Source organism: Rhea americana, unplaced genomic scaffold, assembly GCF_003343005.1.
Source record: "Rhea americana isolate MKP2758 unplaced genomic scaffold, rheAme1 scaffold_396, whole genome shotgun sequence".
NCBI classification, from domain to species: domain Eukaryota; kingdom Metazoa; phylum Chordata; class Aves; order Rheiformes; family Rheidae; genus Rhea; species Rhea americana.
The window spans coordinates 140,591-160,605 of NW_028186530.1; the positions used below are offsets into that span (position 1 = coordinate 140,591).

At 44.3% G+C, this 20,015-nt stretch overlaps 3 protein-coding genes across 4 annotated transcripts in view; 1 reads left to right on the forward strand and 2 right to left on the reverse strand.

The window, feature by feature from the left end:
• The first annotated feature begins 248 nt into the window (after nucleotides 1–248).
• MARCKSL1 (MARCKS like 1) lies at nucleotides 249–1,612 on the forward strand. The gene has a single exon (XM_085313773.1). The coding sequence runs from the start codon at nucleotides 277–279 to the stop codon at nucleotides 868–870; it is 594 nt and encodes a 197-aa protein (XP_085169899.1). The 5' UTR covers nucleotides 249–276; the 3' UTR covers nucleotides 871–1,612.
• A 2,032-nt stretch (nucleotides 1,613–3,644) lies between these two features.
• On the reverse strand, nucleotides 3,645–15,565 carry HDAC1 (histone deacetylase 1). 2 transcript variants are annotated; one of them, XM_085313775.1, is made up of 14 exons: nucleotides 15,429–15,565; nucleotides 14,877–14,994; nucleotides 11,689–11,763; nucleotides 10,363–10,501; nucleotides 9,625–9,766; nucleotides 8,552–8,644; nucleotides 8,142–8,250; nucleotides 7,821–7,961; nucleotides 7,227–7,335; nucleotides 6,999–7,129; nucleotides 6,081–6,227; nucleotides 5,763–5,811; nucleotides 5,268–5,340; nucleotides 3,645–3,966 (listed from the first exon to the last, which is right to left on the reverse strand). In XM_085313775.1, the coding sequence occupies exons 1-13, from the start codon at nucleotides 15,501–15,503 to the stop codon at nucleotides 5,313–5,315; spliced, it is 1,356 nt and encodes a 451-aa protein (XP_085169901.1). In that variant the 5' UTR covers nucleotides 15,504–15,565; the 3' UTR covers nucleotides 3,645–3,966; nucleotides 5,268–5,312. The 2 variants fall into 2 exon arrangements, with proteins under 2 accessions (XP_085169901.1, XP_085169900.1); XM_085313774.1 differs by having other exon boundaries at nucleotides 3,645–5,340.
• Nucleotides 15,566–18,023: 2,458 nt separating this feature from the next.
• Nucleotides 18,024–20,015, reverse strand: part of LCK (LCK proto-oncogene, Src family tyrosine kinase) — a 12,798-nt gene continuing 10,806 nt past the window's right edge. Inside the window, exon 13 of the mRNA XM_085313758.1 lies at nucleotides 18,024–18,098. Within this exon, the coding sequence (XP_085169884.1) occupies nucleotides 18,024–18,098 (75 nt within the window). The remainder of the gene's footprint in view (nucleotides 18,099–20,015) is intronic.

Below are 20,015 nucleotides of genomic sequence, written 5' to 3' on the forward strand. Positions count from 1 at the left end.
CCCCCGTTGCCCCGGCTCGGTGCACATCCACCCCCGTTGCCCCGGCTCGGTGCACCCCGCTCCCCGCGGCGCAGCCCCCGCGCCGTGCACGCAGGCTGGGCTTTCCCGGCTGAGCCTCTCCCGCGCCATCGCTGGCTGCAGAATGGGTGGGTTTGGGGTGGTTTTCTCTTTTATTTTTTTTGGACAAGGGGGTGCTGAATTCCGGCTCCCGCGGCGCCTAACGTGGTGCTGTGCTGCTCTCCGCAGGAGAACGGCCACGTGAGGCTCAACGGGGACATGACGCCCAAGGTGGGCGTTGAGGCTGCGCCCCTGAACGGCAACGGCTCTGCTGAACCCCTCAAGGAGGAGAGCAAGGGCGAGGCGGGCGGCGGGGACGCCATCGAGCCTGCCCCTGCCGCCGAAGGCGGGGAGGCTAAGCCCGAAAGCACTGCGGCCCCCAAAGACACCCCCAAGAAGAAGAAGAAGTTCTCGTTCAAGAAGTCCTTCAAGCTGAGCGGGATCTCKTTCAGGAAGAACAAGAAAGAAGCTGGGGACTCCTCTGTGTCCTCTCCCACTGAGGACCAAGGCAAAGCAGACACCAAGGGAGAGGAGAACCCCGCTTGCTCCACRAGCGACACAGAGCCAACTGCTCCTCCGCAGGAAGGGAAAGCAGAGGAGAAGGGCAGTGCAGGGGAGAGCAGTACTGCTGCTGATGGGCAGCAGGAAGCTGAGCCCAAGAGGGAGGATGCAGAAGCAGGGGAAGCCAAGGAGGAAGAGAAGCAGCAGCCAGGGGAAAGCCAGGGAGATACAGCCAAACCAGAGGAGCCCTCAAAACCTGCAGGGCCTGAGCCTACAACAACTCCTGCAGCAGCTGAGCAGAAGGAAGAGTAGAGCCCACTTGGTATTGTCCTAACTTAAGACTCTTATGCCATCCTCTTCATCCCAGTAACACCACGGACTCGCTGCCTTGCCCACACACCTTCCGTATTCAACGTAGAACTGACAAACGCTCTCTAAAATTGACCCCAAGTTATTTCTTCCCCTCTCCTGTTAGAAAACTGGTCTGGATTCCCACCACCATCACTACAACTTGGAGTAGTTTTACCTGAATCCTTTAAAACTGTGGAGGAAGACTATCCTGGACATAACTGGAATTTACAGTTTGATAAGAACCCAGATTTTTACATCATGCCTTGGTATCTCTGCTGGCCTCCTGACTGTTCTCACTATCTTCCAAGCAGCCTTTGAAGCCCAGCAAGCCAGTGACTGTTCAATGGATTCTTTTTCTCAGTTCACATTCCTGGTTCTGACTTCATTTAAAGTATTTCGTGCTTTTTATAGAAACCAATGGTTTAAAAGCTAATCTGGTTAGTTTTTTATAATGTCTTACTATTGGCTTAAAACCATAAAGCTTGTAAGTCCGCTGTGTTTAATTCTGCTTCTAAGGGATATAACTTTTGGGGTGTGGGGGTGGAGGGAGGGGGTATGCCAGCTGTATAATGTGAAGCATTGTTGTTTTCTCTGTAAATAATTTTTTAATGGCCAAAACACTTGATTTGCAATTTTCTAACTCCTAAAAAAGCTGTATGGGTTTTATTGTAACATTTGAAAGGAATAAATGGTGACCCCTTTATGGGTGAGCTTGAGTCCTTCTTGTCCCGGATGCCAAACAAGGGCCAGTGAAGATAGCAGTTGCTGATTTAGTTCACCAGCTGCTGCATTTAATCACTCTAGCCCAAGCTCTGCTAGCAGTTAATTGACTCGCAGCAGATGCAGAGCTACAGCCACAAAGGACTTTCTCACACAAGCCTCTTGCCACTACCTTAGGATCACTGTTCATCTAGCTGCTCCAGRCCTCTGCTTTCTTAGAGGTCTACCCAAACTTCTCATGGGCCTTTTTGAGTAAAGAGTGGGCTCACCTCCCACAAAGGCTTCTAGATGAAGTTCCTCAGTATTTTTTTTCTTTTTTAATGCATAAATACTTTAGAAAAAAGCCTCAGCATAAAATCTGCTCTCTCCTAAAGAGACATGCTGGATTGTAACTATTTGCATCCTCCTAAGCACTGGGAGGGAAGATTCACTTCCAAAGAAAAAAAAATGAAGGCAAAGCAGGTATGTTGAGCATTTCTACTGTGATCTGTACAGGGCTACAGACCAGCTAGGCATAAACCAGGGCAGGAGCACTACCCCACTGCAGCAGCTCAGAGCATGAAGGTTACAGCCTCATTAAGAGCTCTTGCTGCCAGCTTATTGACTGTAGCAATAGTCTACAGTCTCTTTCAGTTGGTGGCCTAGTTCTAATTCCCTGATCAATCAGCTGCCTCTGCTATTTCAGCTGGCAAAGAGGAGTCCAGAGAGAAGTAAGGCCCACTGCTGGCACCATGCCTGGTAAGCTAAAGGCTGGTGCAGGGAAGAGAAATACTCTCTTGTAGCCTCTCTTGAGGTAGATGGAAGTGGTYTGAATCTCAGTTTAATGCAGCACATCCCATCAACGGTGCAAACCTAAAGCAAGGGACCTGCTCCCAGATTCAGCAGTTGAGGGGCCAAAGCTGGTCCTTTAAACAGAGGCGATGYGATCCGCACAGCATTTCGAAGCTTGCAGGATGGCTCTGCGCGCCGTGCTAGGCGCAGCTGCAGAACGCTCCAGCTGAGATCCCGGGCTCAGCGCATCCGAGAGGGCGAGCCGTGCTCGGCACCGCACGGCCTCGCGGCAGCCATTTTAAGAACCGCTGAAACAGGGAGGAGAGGGACGGCAGTGGCACATGGGCAGGGGGGGACTTGAATTGTACGGTTATTTTTGTTGAAAGAGAAGAGCATTCTGAGCTCTTCTGAGTATTGTCTGCTAYATGAAGACAGAATAAGCAAACTGGAGTATTATTACAGCCATGAAAATCAACGGTGCCACACAAAGCTTTTCTTTTAACCACATGAACAGAAGATGTGGCTTAGGAACCTTTAGTCTGCAGTTTGCAAGGCAAAATTAACCTGCTCCTAATTTCATTAAAGAAACTTTTTCACTTCAATAGCAGAAAGAAAGCACTTAAGTTCATCCAAAAAATGCTCCCTTCCCRTAACTAATGATTCTATTTCCAGATTAGCATTGCTTTCAAAGCAAGAGTCAGCTGCATGAAGTACTAAACTGAGCAAACCGCAAACCCAGTGATCATCAGCAACGCTGCCGGATGCAAACCCAGACGTAATTTAGGCAGGAGAGAAAAGAATGACCCTGTAATCCTTAGTGGAAGAGATGTGAGCAAACAAAACCGATGGCATTTCCACTTACCTTTCCTGGAGAGAAGAGTCATGAGGATAATTTCAAGGCTATTTTATAAAGTGGAGAAAAGTCTACAAAAGGAACTGAAGCAAGCTTTTACATGAAGCACAGAGTATGTTTCACATAAAATGCAACAGGCTTCGACGAATCAATTTTGGCCAACATATCTAGCCCCCTTCTTGAAGGGGGGGGGAATAATTATGTCTCCCCTTTCTCCCCAAAGCCTCACTTCAGCTGTCTTTTTTTGTTTGTTTTTGTTGGAATCTATACTACATCATGATCATGATCAAGCTACTGCACCATTTTCCAGCAATGACTGAAAACAAACTGAACTCCCACTCTAACCTAACATTTCCTCTCTGCAGAAAGCAGTACAAACTCACGCCAACCATAGAAATGTACCAGTTTTATTACAAAGATTCTCAAAATTCAAAATAAAAGCATCTTTAAAAAACCACAATATTTCCCCCCAGACACAAAGATAGATACACTGATCTCTCTCGTTTCACATACAAACACTGAAGAGCGGGAGTGACATGTCACTCAGATTTAAAGAGACTAAAAAACTCACGGTGGAAAAGGGGGAAAAAAGCATTTAAAAAAATAAAACATTTAAAAAATAACCTGTGTTAAGTTAGCAGCATTATTAGAGTTGAAACCCTCAGCAGCGCTCCGTGGGAGGTGCAGATCCTCTTGTGGACAGAGGAATCCCCCTGAGAAAGGAGAGCAGCGAGTCAAAACTGCCTGCAAAACTTCTGCAAATCTGGAGCTCGGCAAAGCATTTCACAGAAAGCTCATCTAACGACCAACTGTAAAAAGTGAGATGCAAGAAAAAGGCCAGTTCTGGTCACAAAAGACCTTTGGGGGTGAGATAATGTGTGGGAGTAGGAAGAGGAGTAGTTATAAAAAAGTACAGAGCCCCATCTGCTGTTTCCCTGTAAAGATAACAGCTCAGACTGCAAGATAAAAAGGTTCTGCACATTTACTGGCCTTGACAGCAAGAGAGAGAAAAGGCTCAATTTGAAAACATTTGTACTTCACTTCAGAAAATTTTTCAGTGAGTGACCCATGTCGACAAGAGTTTTCAACTGGGCTCTGTGTGGTCTRGGCTTTAGATGACTTGGGGTTTTCTGCAGTGGTTTCAGCCTAGGACAAAGATTAGTACTGAGAAAGCACACTACAACATGTGTAGCCAAGGGCAGAACAAGCAGGGAAAGCAAAGTTTGAGGCCAAACGGGCAGTAACTCGCTTCCCCCTCCCTCCTCCTGCAAAGAGGGGCATTGGTATAGAAAAAAAAATAATGTATAAAACTTTCATCTGTTCTCTTACTTGAGCTGCATAATGCTGCCACACTGACTGCAAGATCGTGGAAAATGTTAACCACCACATCAGGGTGATTTTCATTTTGTATTTTCCAGATCTACACCTGGAGGGCTCTTGGGTTGATTCACTAAAGCACTTTTCAGATCTGCTTTTAAGCTGCTTCATCTCTTTCCACAAGTTTGCTGCAGGGAGGTAGCCAACTCTATTCAAGAACTGCATTATTTGACCCTGAGAAGTGGCACCAGCTTGCAGTTACTTGCCACGGTRGAATCAGACTGAAGACCAAAGTCAGTCTCTCACAGGCTTCATTTGGGAACTCCTATCTCCCACCAAACAAACAAACAAAAATTTCATGGCCATCTTTCCACCTAACCTGAAATGCAAATACTACTTCTACTTAAATTATTATTTTTCAAGGGTGGTTATTTTAGAGGAGAAAGTAAAGGAAGGAAGTGATTTTTTAAAGACACACCAAGGAGGCAGTGGAAGGCAAGAGTGAAACTTCCCAGTCACCAATTCTGGGCAGTGCAGGTCTGTCTACTCCGCAGAATCCTCCCTATCTGCTCCCAGCGGAGTGCAGCAAGGAATAATTTACAGTTCTTGAGTCATTTATATATTTATATAGAAATATATACAGAAACATATATAAAATATAAATCCTGTGGAATGGGAGGCAACCAGAGAAGCTAACCTATGATAACTACGCACTGACAGGTACTGTCCAGCTGCAGCCATCTTAGGCAGATTTAGTCTCTTCCTTCACCCTGTGAAAGCAAGCAGTAGAGAATATGCTTTAGACAAACAACTCAGGCTGTGCCAAAGCTTCAACAGCAGGCCAGAGCCACAACACAAAGAATGCTGCTTAGATGGCCTATGCTAAAAACACTTACCATACTTTGATGTCAAGCTTCATCTAAAACTTGCGCATCGCTGACAGGCAGAATGTTACTGAATGAATACCCAGGATTTTAAAGCCCTTTTCATTGAGGGCTCTTGCAGTGCTTTATCAGTTATGCTGTTCTATGCATGCAAACTCCTTCCTCCACAAATCCATGATAGAGTCATCCAAACAACCATGTCTCTCCTCGACCCCGCAAGTTATTAACATCCCAACATGGGCATAAGCAGATGCATAAGGAAATACAAACGCAGATATTTAACTACCATGCCAGGATACAGGACTCACCCTTTGGGTTCTGCTTTCTCCTCTTTTGCTTTTTCCTCTTCTTTCTCATCTAAAACAGGAAAAAAAAAAAAAGACATATAGCAGAGCTGTAGAAAAATAGCCTGCAGGGACACGGGACATGAAAATGGAGAGGGGTTGTTAGACCAGAACTGACTTTTTTTAAGCCCAAATTAAAAATCTGAAAATAGAGTTCCCCTCAGTCCTTCAGAAAGAACAAACATCCCAAGCCATGAAAGAACGAGTGAGTCAAAGGTATATGCATGCCAGACAAAGTGCCATGGAACTATGAGGATTTCCAGTCCTAGCTCTCATGCTTACCTTTCTTCTCCTCTTCTTCCTTTTCCTCTTCTGTTTTCACACGCTTAGCTTTCTTAAAGTTGGCAACATTTTTGCGGCCTCCTTCCCCTTCATCTTCAGAGTCAGAGAATTCTTCATCACAGGATATTCTCTTATCAGAATTGCGGACTGAGAATGAAGGGGACAAGTGGTTGTTTCAGCAGGTTTGGAAGTCGGGAGACAGCAAATCCTAACTTCTCCAAGCACATATACACACTGGAATGAACTGAGCCTAATTAAGTCACAATAAGGCCACAACAAAAACACTTAAATCTTTCTACCTGCTTTATCTGTTAACTGATCACTCTTGACTGCTTATGCCTAAGATCCAAGTGCCATATGTGATCTTGGATTAGGCACAGAGCGATGTTTAGACTTGACAGCTTAGGCAGGTTAACCAACCTCACACTGAGAAAGACTGACTGCCAGGTCTAAAGGCCATCAGCCAATCTATTTATATCAGCCAATGCTGATAAAAATCAGCATTTTCACTGTGGAAGGCAACTTCTGGGATCAAACATGCCAGTCTTCTGGAAAGCACTCCGTCACTGCATCCACAGTAATTGTTTAAATTCTCACATTAAAGCCTAGGTTCCTCCATTATGGAAATTAGCTGGCAAAAGTACCTTTTCCTCAAGGGAGAGGAATCTACCTGCCCTGCAAAGCTTAGCATCAGGGCTTGATCTTATAAAATCAATCACAAAGGTGATTCAAACTGAAGGACTCCAGAGTCAAAAGAGAAATCTGTATCATACATCCTCTTCTCTTTAGTAGAGTAACTCAGCTTAGAGCCTGTGCACCTCTCCAGCTTCCTGATCCTGTTCAGCTTTGACACTCACAGGCTCTGAACAGCATGTTTCCCAGCAAGGCAATGCAGTCATGCCCAAGGCAAGTACATACTTGAAATGCGTTTCTCAGGATCTTCTTCCTCTTCATCTCCACTGTCTTCCTGAACAGCATCCTCAGGAATTGGCTGCATTTGGACGCCAGGGGCATGAGGCAGCATGCGCAAATTCTCAAAGAGACGTTGCCTAGATCCAGCCAAGAAAGGAACACCTCATCAGCCATCCACAGCTGTGARGCTCCCAGCAAAAGATGTCAATCTTACTAAGAGAAGCAAACACTTACTTGATCTTTTCGAGATACTCATTTGTATTCTGGTTGGTCATGTTTGAGGGACTGATGTGGAGTTTAAAGTCCGGCCCAAAGTACTCAAAGTAGTCATTATATGGAAGTTCTGCAGAAAAGTCAAAACAGAGCAAATACCAAGTTATCATTGGACCAGTAGTGAAATACCACATACACACTGCCCTTCGGTGCAACATAAAGACAAGTGCATTACCCTAGAGGTAGGAGCTGAAGTTCTCATAGGCAAAACTCAGATCAAAGCAGACAGCTTGGCAACAGTGAGGTCAAAGCTCACTTGGCAGTCAAACACTATTAGCATACACAAAACTTTTCAGTAGAAGGCCACCTTATTTCAGTAAGAGACAGCAAGATTGCTGGATACTTTTTGCTGGAGGTGAGAGCTACAGGACTAAAATATAAACAAGAACAGCTACTACAAATCAGGTTTTCCAAAAACTCTTCCACAGTAATAATCAAGAGCTAGTGAAATAGCTCAGGGTTGTTACACCTCCCACAGCAACATAATTTCCCTGAGCTTTGTCACTAGATAGTCATTTTCTTACTCTTGCTTCAAAGACTCCAGGGAAGAATTACCATTCGGAATTTCAGTGTCCAAAGCCACGGCAGTCTCGTAGGTCCAGCATCTAGCTACATTACGGATTGTATAGCCACCTCCTCCCAGCATCAGCATAGGCAAATTAAAACTTTTTACAAACTCCACGCACTTAGCATGACCTGTAGCAAAGGCAGCGGGGRAAAAGATCGTAACTTTATGGCATAAGGAAGAAAAAAACTTTCAATGCAGTCTAACAATATTAGTTATGCCAGTTCAACACGGACACTCTACTGCACAGCTCCGGCCCCTCAAGACCACAGACCTGGCCTGGCCRCTTTGTGTGAATGCTGTACTCTTACCTTTGATGGTAAGATTAAAACAACCCAGCCTGTCCCCTGACAGAGAATCCGATCCACACTGCAAGACAACTGCACTAGGCTGGAAAGTCTCCATCACTTTGGATATCACCTAAACAAGAAATCCATTGTTAAACACTCTCCATAGGACAGTGTCACAATAACACAGTAATGTCCATGTCAGCAAGCAACATGAAGACATCCCTAGTGTTCGCACAGCTGTTGACTCCCCTATACTGATAACACTGAGGCTCTTACAAATAGAAGTCTACAGATGACAGGCTGCAATTGTTAGGCAGGAATATAGCCCTGAAGAATCTTATAATGGAGGACAATCTCCCCAAAGAGTGTCTCCCCAAGACACCAAGATGACAAAGCAGCACCCTACAAAGAATCACTCAGCAAAGACTTACCGGTTTGAATATTGCCTCATACGACTCATCATCAATTCCGTCCCGGAGGGGATAGTTGACAGCATAATACTTGCCTTTGCCTGCACCAATATCCTATCAGAAAGAAAGATAGGAGAGACAACAAGGTCACCAAAGAACCAACTGCAAAACACAAAACATGTGCCAATTTAGAAATGGAAGCCTGGGATTCTATCAGTGTTATCCAAATCTAAGCCTAGACTCTCTGAGACAAATACTGTCTTGGCATAAAAGGACAAGAGTCAGCTGATTCCAACAGAGCCGTGGTACAGCCATGGCAACATGGCACAAGTGGGTGCATTTGGCCCTCACTATTCAACTCACTACCTAGACGCTGAAAGCCTGAGAGTATTGTGGGATTACATTTAGAAAAGGGACTGAAACAACCACCTCGACATTCAGCTTACATCACAATCATTTTCTCAACAGGTAATCACTCGCAAGTGAAAGGCAAAAGAATTAGATCAGAAGAATGTAATTCCATATTACACTAAAAAGGGCGTAAAATAATAAGGGACCTTTCAACCCTGAGAAGGGCATTCTGGCAACCGCAGCAGTCAAAGTGAACCACACCTGTATCTAACTTGAAAGAGTGCCACAGGTAATACCACATGATTCATTAAGTGCAGAATTGACTCATAGGAGGAAATGCCAAGATACACCAACACACACAAAAGCACTCCCTGATAAATATACACCAAAAAGCTCCTGTGACCAAACTCAGTTTGCAAGCAGCTACAGATGACGAAGATGCCATCTTCAGAGACACTCTTCTGAGCACAATCACACCAGAAGCTGACAAATGACTGATATTCAATTCCTGATTTTACTAGTGTACAGGCTATACATGATCACAGGAACAAAGCACCCACTCCGGAGTCAAGCCAGCTGCCTCACATACACACATTTCCCCCTCAGTAAAGGGATGTTATTTTGAGAGCAAACATTTAAAGCAGGAAAATCCAGAACAATGATTTTTGTTAAATTAGTATGATAACAAAGAAATGGAAGAAAACAAATTTCAATGGAATTTTTTGCTAAGCGTTCATTCTCACCCTCAGGTCACCTGTTCCTGGGAAGTATTCTCCATACTTATGAAAGGACACAGTCATGACACGGTCTGTGGTATAAAAAGCTTCTTCCACGCCATCTCCATGGTGAATGTCAATGTCAATATACAGCACTCTCTGATGATACCTAGGATCAGAAGGGAGTCAAAATGCTGCATTTCTTCAGAGTAGAAATTGCCTTCACCATCAGAGCAAATGGGAGGAGAGCAAAGAACATGGTGCTAATCCCCCAGCTGCACAGCTACCAGCCAGCTGTCTCTCTGCAGTCAAAGCAAAAGAGGTGTGCAGAATGGCCATGTGCCTGGTCAGCAGTGGAAAAGAATTATCATGGAAAACAGTGGCCTTCATTGCTRCAAGTGATCTTTGAAGGCAGATTCAACCAACAGACTCCATGTTTTATGCTCAAACCTTGAGCATAAAACTGTCAGGGTGGGAACTAACAGGCACATCTTACAGCAGTGCCCCTTTTTTGTGGGAGAGGGGAGAGAATGGTCTAAAAGCAATCAGACARTGCTCCAAACCTGCCTACAGCACAATGCCACAACTGGAGAGACTCCTTCTAGAGAGAGGGCATTGAATCCCAAAAGATATCTGATTAAACCCTCCCCAGAAAACACAGTTACAAAGGCAACAAAAGGACCAGATTATGGGGGAAGACGCTAAGAACTCAGAGGAAATGCAGCAGAATGGACAAATGGAAGTGGTAAGTAGTACTGCGCGTACTTTAGGAGCTCCAAGATAGCTAAGACAATGTCGTTGACGTAGCAGAAGCCAGAAGCCTCTGACTTCTTAGCATGGTGAAGGCCTCCTGCCCAGTTCACAGCAATATCTGTCTGTTGCTTGTTCAGCTTCACAGCACTGGCTGTAGGGAGAAGAATTATAAATATTAGCAGGAGGGCAAAGGACTCATGACAGAGACTGAGGGGCAAAACACAGGTCCTTTACAATCACATCATTGCTTGTGTGTGTGTGTGTGGGGGGGGATTTTGCAAAGCACAAAGTTTTAAACACTGCATATCTTGACAAACTAACAAAAGGCAAGGGAAAAGAAATTCAGCCTCTACTTTGCCTGCACAAAGCTTTGACCATTTCCCATTTGTGCCTCAGAGCATAAAATCTGCAAAAACGAACCCACAGCATTGCAGCTTGGGTCGCAGCTGAAGGTAGTATAGATTTCTCATTGCCTCAAGCAAAAATTGTAATGGAAGGTTTTATCTAACATATATTTAGGCCCTCACAAAATATGCATTTAGGCAAAGGAAATACTCCTCTTCCTCCAGCTCCTTCACAAACTTTCTGCAATTTTGCAAGTCTCCCAGGACCAAAACAAATGATATTTTCTGTGGAATCTACAACCTTGGGACCAGAGACCATAACTATTTCAAAAACTGCTGTAGTCAGTACTTGTATAACTGCTAAAGTGTGCTACAGGAAATAAAAATTTCTAGATGTCATTGTGGGAGTAGCAGCCACAAAGTTTTAACGCCTATGTACAATAATACAGTTCCGCAATACTTTGTCTTTCTGCAACAAAGTATCTGAAAACAGTGAAAGCATTTTAGATGTTCCAGTTTTCAGAGAGCTTACTGAAACCCTTCCAATCTTATTTTGCCTCATGTTCAGAGACAAGTGGCTTTTTGTTAAAAGCARCAAAAAAGTAGTTTTCCTTTCCACATTACACTGACCTGGAACAAGGCTTTTTATGAACAAGAAAGATGCCTCACATGGATTTTTTTATTAAACTCTCATTGCTGTTCTTAAGTTATCATTTGCAGTGCTGTCACATCACTCAGAGATTTCATATATTCACTGAAGTAACTTGGACTAGTGAAGATATGCTTAAAAAATGCAGAGGGATCTGTCAATATGCAAAGCCTTCTCATATGAGAAGAAATACAGATCTAGCTTTTTAAAGAAATCAGAAATAGGCTCACAGGGCTTCAACAAGTTCTCCATTACCGTTAACAACAAATTTCTCTCCTAGACAGAAATATATCACATACATCTGCTTAAGAGAAGAAGAGAAGCACATACGACTTGTGAGCTTACCAACTGAGCCTCCAGCAGACAGCTGACAAAATTCAAATAAGCCATCAAATACAGGGCAGTCTTCCCCAACATTGACTTGAAAAGAATACAAAAGAGTTAGTAAGAGAAAACCACAAAGAAATGGCAAAGCCTGTACCACCAAACTGATTTAAAAGCCAAGCAGATAAGCTATCGAACATTTTGAGCAAACAAATTGTCATATGCATGTAACAAAAAGTTAATGCAATTAACCTTGGATTTCCCAATGAGGCAAAAAGGTTTACCACTGCTACTTTAGGGAAGATGCTCCTGACTTYCCTACGCTTTGTCAGAAAACACGAAAGCAGGTTCCAAGAGCTCCAGCGAGAGACGCACGCCACCTGCCGGAGCGTGCTGCAAGGGGACCCAGCAATCAGCCAAATCACGTCGGAAAACGAGTGGGTGGAGAAGAGATGCTATCGAYAAAGGCTGTTATACAACACTGATACACATCCTTAGCAGTAGCTTGAATGACATTTGTTGAGACTTTACATTTACAGTATTTTGTTCAATTCCAGCAGCACATGCTGGTCACCAGAGGAACGTGACACAAACGRTGTAAAATGGGGGCCAGGGCCCCTTGCAATCCCACGCAGGCGACAAACAGAACCGGACACGTCCCCGGTAGCTTCCAGCTCACAGGAGCAGTGCTGCCTAGCCCCCAGGCTCTGCGCTTCAGCCCGAGGGATAGGGCACTGCATCTGCTGGGGGGAGTGCTGCCATTTCGGGGACTACAGAGCTGACGCTAAGCTCCATATCACCACCCAAACTCACCACAGTGAGCGGGAAAGATCTTTGCTCCCACTTCCTGCTGTACTGCTGACACGGAGCTGAGAAAGCAAATAGTGCCAGCACTGCTGGAGGAAAGCAGGGAGAGAGTGGATAACTATGTGTACTCAGGGAGGAATTTACATCCACATCTGTTCTTTTACACTTTGTATATTCCTTTTACTTCATATTGGACAGTCAACTTTTAAGTTCTCGGCAGTCTTATCATTTTGGCCTGGATAAATTTCAYTGTAAATAGTTTCACAATTAAAAATAAGAATGGTAACAACAAACTTGCACCAAATCTAAGATATGCTTTTACRAACAAAAAGATCAGTATTTTTGAACAACATCTGTAGAATATTTTCTTCCATGCTTAATGAGAAATGAACGAATAGCACAGATCTTTGCAGCATGAGAAACTCCTCAGTACATAGACTCCACAGAGATTTTATGGTGTGATAAGGGAATTTAAATGGTTTCAATTCAGGACTGAGCTATCTGAAATGGACAGCACACATCAGGAGACCCAGCAGGAAATAATTGCTCCTGCCTTTCCAACTGTTTCAGCAGGGCACAGCAAGCGGCAGAGTTGAAATAATTAATTCAAAGAGGTGGTTGGAAGCTTTTCCTGTTAAGTGAGAAGAATTTAAGTCATCAATTTCTACAGGCTTCCCATTACAACAAATTAAGTTTCTTGCCCTTTAGGTTACAGAGTAGCCTTCCCGAGGCCTCAGATAAAGAGCAAGGCATTAGCAGAATAAAATTAAAGACACTGCTCATTACCTTTACCGCCCCTCAGAACTTTGTGGGCAACACTGACAGTACTTGAAGGCTTCCCTCTACTATACCTGGCAAAGGTATGAGCTGCTACTCTTGTAAACAGAAGACAGATAGGCTTTTTCCCACCAAGCCATTCAAAGTAGCCAGCACTATAAAGGGAGGTTATCAGCAACAGGAGCCAATCATTCAGTTATAGGCATGAAGCTCTGATACAAGATACAAGGCACAGATGCTCCTTCTTCCTTACGCTGGGCAGGTGAGGAGCTTTGTGTCTGGGGGAGTGACCAGACAGAACTCAACACAGAAGGTGGGAACATCCTTAGGGAAATCCCAGCACCTACTCCTTCCTCAAAAATGATGTCAGAGCACCAAGTAAGCTACAGAGACCTGCCACTGTACTTGGGAGTGGGGACCATGTCTCCTGTACTGCTAATCTCTGTTCTGAGCCTCCCAAGCTAGTTCTCTAACTAGGCTGAGGCTAGTATTTTGCAGGTCTTGTTGAGAAAAGATCCATCTCCCATATGTTTTTTGTTAGTTTTCATATTTTGCCTCCTTCGGGTAAAAACATTTCCATGAAAGCACAGTGCAGAAAATATTGACTATCAGCGAGAGAAGAGTGGGTGTTTATGAGCCATATCAGCTTCAGGGGTAAACAGTTCAGTTTGTGTAAATATGTACTTTAGTACATTAAGGCATACTATTTTCTGCAGGAAGTCTTTTGACATATATTACTCATGAACCATACTACCCATTCCTCTCACGTGCTTGCACCTAAATATCCTGCCCCTTTCGGTTTGTACCAGATTTTCAAGTGCATCTGCTTCAGACCTGAGCCTGTAATTCTTCCAATTTGGATATTACACTTACTTCACRTAAATGAACCCCATGGACTAACAACTGTTTTCTTCTCGAAGACTACAGTGTGCATGATCAAAATACTCTTTAAACGAACTTTGAACCTTCCCTCCATATTTGTCTACACTAGCTTGAAACCTAATCTGCTGCACAGTAATTGGCAAAGAACATCAGCACAGCCTTGCAAAGAGGCCATAAAAAGGTTTCTCTAACAATAAAGTTGCAAAGAGATTCTTAGTACTTTCACAGACTCAAGAGGTTAGAATGAGAGATTAGCTCATAAAATCTACCACTCTAACACAGACAAAGTGGACAGCTATCACTATGCAACTTAAAAGACCTGTATTTCCAAACCCTTCTCTGGGCTCTGAAAAATCCTTCAGTGCTACTGCAGATTTTGGACATAATCAAATGCCTTCTTTAACGAGGGGGGGGGAAGGGGGGAATCACAACCCTTTCTCACCTGAATATCTTTTGGTTAAAGATAAGCAATGACACAAAGTATATGCAGCACATGAATAGAGTAGTTCGGACATCTCTGAGCCAGGAAGATAGCTTAGAAGAGCTCCCATTAAAACACAAGGCCAAAAGAGACAGAACTATTTCTAAAATGCTTGATTTGCCAGGCAAATTAAAAATAAATTAGGAGATATTCAAGTTTCCTGGACTTCCTCCTACTATTTTTAACCCAATTCTCTAAAGTAGACCCAGGAAGCAAGAATTTTATATTTGGCAGAAACTATACCAATATATACATAGCTTACATCTTTGCATCTGCTTGCTGTACTCAGACATGTTATCTGGGCGAATAGATCTCAGAAATTTTATGTAGTCATCACTGTGGTACTTGGTCATTTCTTCTGCATTTGCCTTGTGAGGACGCTGCAAGGAAAAAAGCAAGCAACGTTTGTTTGAAAACCTGTCTCTTCTCTCTCCCTAATTCCCATCTCCAATCTCAGATTTACTCTCAGGAATATCAGAAAACTCAAAACAGCAGCAATAAAGAAGAGAAACTGATTTTCAAAGGCAGGAATTACTGGAGACTGGAACTTTTCATATATGTTGACAGAGAAAACATTTAAGTTGCAAGGAGGACAGCCATTTTCCAGTTTCCAAAGCTTATTTGCAGCAAAGAATACCTCACGACAAGAAAGTAGAAAAAAAGCAGAAATGTATCAGCTCAACTATTTCCCCCCACATCTCTTCTTTGGCTTGTCAAGAGAGAACATGACAGTCTGAAGCATCACAGCTAAAACCTTACAGGTAAACTAAGACCTTTCCTACACATTTTTCTTCATGACCAGCCCTATACTTACATATATCTCCATCTTCCTGTAGAGGCCATAGTTCAGCAGTAGGTTGTGGGTCATCCGGATCCTGTGGGGTTTCATTGGATGTCCCTGACCATAATAGTAGTTTCCAACATCACCTAGGAGCAAAAAGGATTCAGTTACAGCAGGAAGAAAATATGAATTCCTTCTAACAGAATCACAGCTGAGCCTCAAGAGCTGCCATCAGTTCATCTGTCATTTTATCCATCCTTCAGTAGTGCGTCTCTTCACAAGGTCTTGCTCACACACATATCTAAATTCAGATTCAGAAAACTTTAACTGAGACTCAGATGAGATAGATACTTGTAAAACAAGGTTTGGCCAAACAAGAGAGTTTGTAATGCTGCTTCTGGGAAAGGCACTCCAGGTACAGACAGTCTGAGCAACCAAAACTGCACTGCAGAAGTTAAAAAGGGGGAGCTCCAGCTTCCCCTGGGCAGGGCAGCTTTGGGCACCACACTTGCCCATCCTCACTCTACAAATGACAATTCTCTAATACCCTCTTAAGATGGCTCTGATCCACTTATGATATCTCACATTTACAGAGCATACAGATTTCACTGGAGAAATGCAGCCGTAGTCCACGCAGAGACTTAACCCCAGCTCAGAGGTGACTCATCACACATTCGAGGTAGGTCAGTTTCCCACTATTTACTCAGTAGAAATAGGATTCAAAGTAGCTAATTCTTGCACTAAGCAGAAACAATATAGCTGTAATTTTACAGCTTCAATTATTTTCACCCTTTATTATTGCTTGAAATACATCAGAATTTCAGTCCCTATCAACTGTGCACCCACACAGGTGCACTCTGATAGCTATTCTTTGGGCACCAGTGTTAATGGTTAATGGGCACCAGCTTCCTACAAATGTGTCTCACAGGTAATCTCCCCATGTGGATTCTCTTACACCTAGTAAAAGCTGAGTTTGTACTGCAGTCTCCCACGCTAGGGGCCATTAACTGTTTTTTGTTGTTTTTTCCCCCCTCTCCTCTCCCAGGGTACTTATTTTCATGAAACTTACAGAAATTTAACTTTTAGATTTCTGCCTCATCTGATTTGTTTAAGAGATGCACAAGCTCAGAAGTTGGCATAAGCAGGAAATATGCAAACAGCCACATACAGTAGCAATATCACATAAGCCCCATTTTCTCAGGAAACCAGACTAAGAAGTTCATGTAGCTTTACAACTTTCAGTTTAGGAAAAAAAAAAGAGACCCAGTCCGGTCTGGCTGGTGACTCAGCTGGGAGTATTAATATTTCATCATCAATCTGAACATTCAAGAGAAACTGCTACTTCCTCACAGTGCACAGCTGTAACTCCTCCTCATGTGGATATGGCCCTGTTTTCAGTCAAGCAGATGAAATGGTGCAAATCCCATGGTTCTGCTGCTGAAGTTTAACTGCACGTAGCACTACAGTGAAAATGGATGTCCTTTGTCTACCATAATGTTTTTTACTGAAGCAACTATGTCTGTGCTAAGAACAGGTTAAATCAAGCTTTGGAGAGCTAGAGATGCTCAAAATCCTATCTAGAAAATACAAATAAGAAATTACAGAAAGCTTTGAGAAATTATCATCTGCCTTCTTTACTGCAAGCTGTCAACGAAATGCCCCAGGCAAGCCCCAACTTCCAGAGTCTGTTTGGGTTCATTCTGCTAAACGTAATGCACCGAACTCCCACAGAGCAGCAGACGAGCCTACAGCTTTTAGCAGCTTGCCTGTATGTTCACGTCAGCACAGATTAAGAATGYGTGAACTTAACAGATACCTCTTCCTGTCTACTAGGGTTAAGTAAGTCCCCACCATGGGACTTACAGGAGAAGTTACTGTTCTTTAAGTTCAGATCCTAACTAAGCAGTTCCCAGAATTTCCATGAAGATACCTGACTGCTTTTTCCCTAGACTTCCTCTCCCATCCAGACTCTCCCCTGCACTCAGGGAATAATCTCTATGGCAGTTTCCTTCTCCATCCCAAAATGGAGAATATCTTTCTGCCACTTGAAATTTATGCTCAAAGAATAGACCCACCCAGTACTCAGAACAGCCTCCCAAGAGCCCAGAGACCTCCCTTTAAGGAATTATTGCACTAGATTATTCCACCCTTTACCTCCCCTCATAAGAAAAAGACCATCATAAGCCAGTCTCCTACAATTGCGGATTGTGCCTTCCCTCACAATAAAAGCACACCCTCACTCTGGGATGCACAGTGGATGCTTGCCAGCCCCTCATAAAAGCACAGTGGAAACAAGGCACTAAAACTTTACCAGAGTAAATTAGTGAGGTCAGCTATAGACAGCAGTGTATAACGCTACCTACACATTACCGTGCAATAAAGASTACAATCATACCTATTTAGCACTTTAAAGCAAGATGACTAGTTATTTTGTGTTTAAAACATCATATTTTGTCTCTAAAGACTTTAGCTTGCTCACAAACTGACTAGCTTTCTTTGTGGAAATGTTRTATTCTAAGGACAAGGCACAGTTTGGACACACAATTTTCTTTCAGTGCCCAGGCCACTTGCACACCTATGGCATTCTGACACTTCCTACAACTACTCTTCAAGTTTGAAGCAGCCATTTTAGGGCCCATGGCACCAGCACCCCATTGTATTTTGATCTGCTGGGTACTGGACAGAGATCAGTTGTACGCGGCACTGGGAATGAAAAGAGYGGTCCACAGAAACCAGGCTCACTGTTTCACTGCTCTGGAGTCCTAATTCAGACCCTTCCTTGCCACACTCCCCTGAAGACTCTGGCTAAGTCAGAGACTTGGTACAGCTATCATTACAGGCTACAAACCTATCACTCAGATTTTGAAAAAAATAAATGCCCTCACTGTATGCCTCACACACTAAAGCAGTTCAAAAGAGCCCACTTTACTGCCTTAATGAACACATCCACTTACCACAGGAAAAAATATTGAGAAAAAGTTTTTATTTGACTTCAGAGGCTAAAAAWCATGATGAAATAGAGGAGAATTACATACCTTTCACATAGAGTGATCACAAACTACAATAAAAATCAGCTCACCCACCACTAAAACACTAGTTCCCCACCAAAGGGGAGGCAGTTGCAAATGTGCACAGACTCCCCCTGCTAAAGGAAAGGCAGCTGTGACCATGCACAGAGATGACGCAGTTGTGATTTCTCTCAAAGACTACAGGGGAAGAGTAGGGAAGCCATGCAAGTTACCTTGTTTGACATCCGGCCAGCTCTAATTCCCTATTACTTGCCTACCCCAATGGGATGATTACATAGCCAGAAAGCAGTGTTTCTCTATTCCCGTGAAAGAAAAACAAAGCAAAGCAAAAAACACAGTCTACAACTCAGCCAAGTTTAGAGTTGGAATTAAACAATACTCCTAGGCACAGGAACTCCCTACAAATAACCAAGCCATTGGTCTGGCTGCCAATGTCTCCATTTTTGTCCCTTGCTTGATAGTAACACCAGTGATCCAAACAGAGTTTCAGGAGTGCCTCTTCCTCTTAACATGTCTCCCAGGCTTCATCACCCCTTAACCCTTCCTGTCCTCCAGCATTTCTCTGAGCACTTCCCATCCTCCCCCCCCCCAAAAAAAAAACTTCCTCAGCATCTTGGCACAGCTCCCAGAGCCTCTCTCAGCCCCTTGCCCTTCTCCCCATCTTGGCCCCTTCAGAGCCTTTGCTACTTCCACCCCATCTCCAATGCCCTGGCTTTCCATTCCTCCCCACCTTATTCCACCAACCTTCTCCTGTTTTCCACCAGTGCTGCTCCCTATCTTTCCCTTGCTCCTCATCCTTCCCTTGCACCCTCCAGTATTCCCCCACATCCCTCCAATGAACTCAACTCCTTTGCAGCCCCCCCCAGTGCTCCCGTACATCCCTCCCACACACCCCACATCCCGTGCAGGCTCTCCAGTGCTCCCCTACATCCTTCCCATGCTCCCTACATCCTTCCTGTGACCCCTAGTCTTCCCCAACCCTTCTCCTGCCTTCCATTGWCCCCAACCCCCCTCACTGCAGCTCCCATATATCCTGCCCCCATCCATGCCTTAAACCCTGTGTCCCCAACCCCCAATGCAGTCCCCATCCCTTACTTGTCCCTCAGTGTCCCCCACTGACCCCCTTATGCCCCACTACAGCCTCCAGCTATGCCCCTTTACCCATCCCCTACCTCCTAGTCTATAGGAGTCTGTACCCCCAGAATCCATCTCCCTACCCGGAGTGCAGCCCCCAACCCCCAAATGTCCCCATTATCCATCCCTCCATGCAGCCCCTAGCCCCCTAGTGTCCCCATTACCCATCCACAGTGCAGCCCCAGTCCTCCGCACTCCCCAGTGCCCCCATTACTCATCCTCTAGTGCAGCCCCAAGCCCCTCATGTCCCCCAGGGCTTCCATATACCAGAGCAGTCCCTAGCTCCCCATGCCCCCCRCTCCTGCTTTATCTGTTCCCTACTGCAGTCCCCAGCCCCATATCTCCCAGGGCCCCCATTATCCATCCCCCAGTGCAGCCCCCAGGCCCCCAGTGCCATTACCCATCCTCCAGTGCAGCACCAGTCACCCACGTGTCCCAGAGCCCCAATTACCCATCC

Bases quoted from the DNA above. Each gene is read 5' to 3' on its own strand.
- HDAC1 (XM_085313775.1), bottom strand. From the start codon at position 15,503: ATGAAACCCCACAGGATCCGGATGACCCACAACCTACTGCTGAACTAT. The intron at 14,995-15,428 runs GTAAGTATAGGG...TTTTCCTTGCAG, and splicing joins ACAGGAAGATGGAGATATAT to CGTCCTCACAAGGCAAATGC. The intron at 7,130-7,226 runs GTAAGTGTTTGC...GGCTGGATCTAG, and splicing joins GAGTATCTCGAAAAGATCAA to GCAACGTCTCTTTGAGAATT.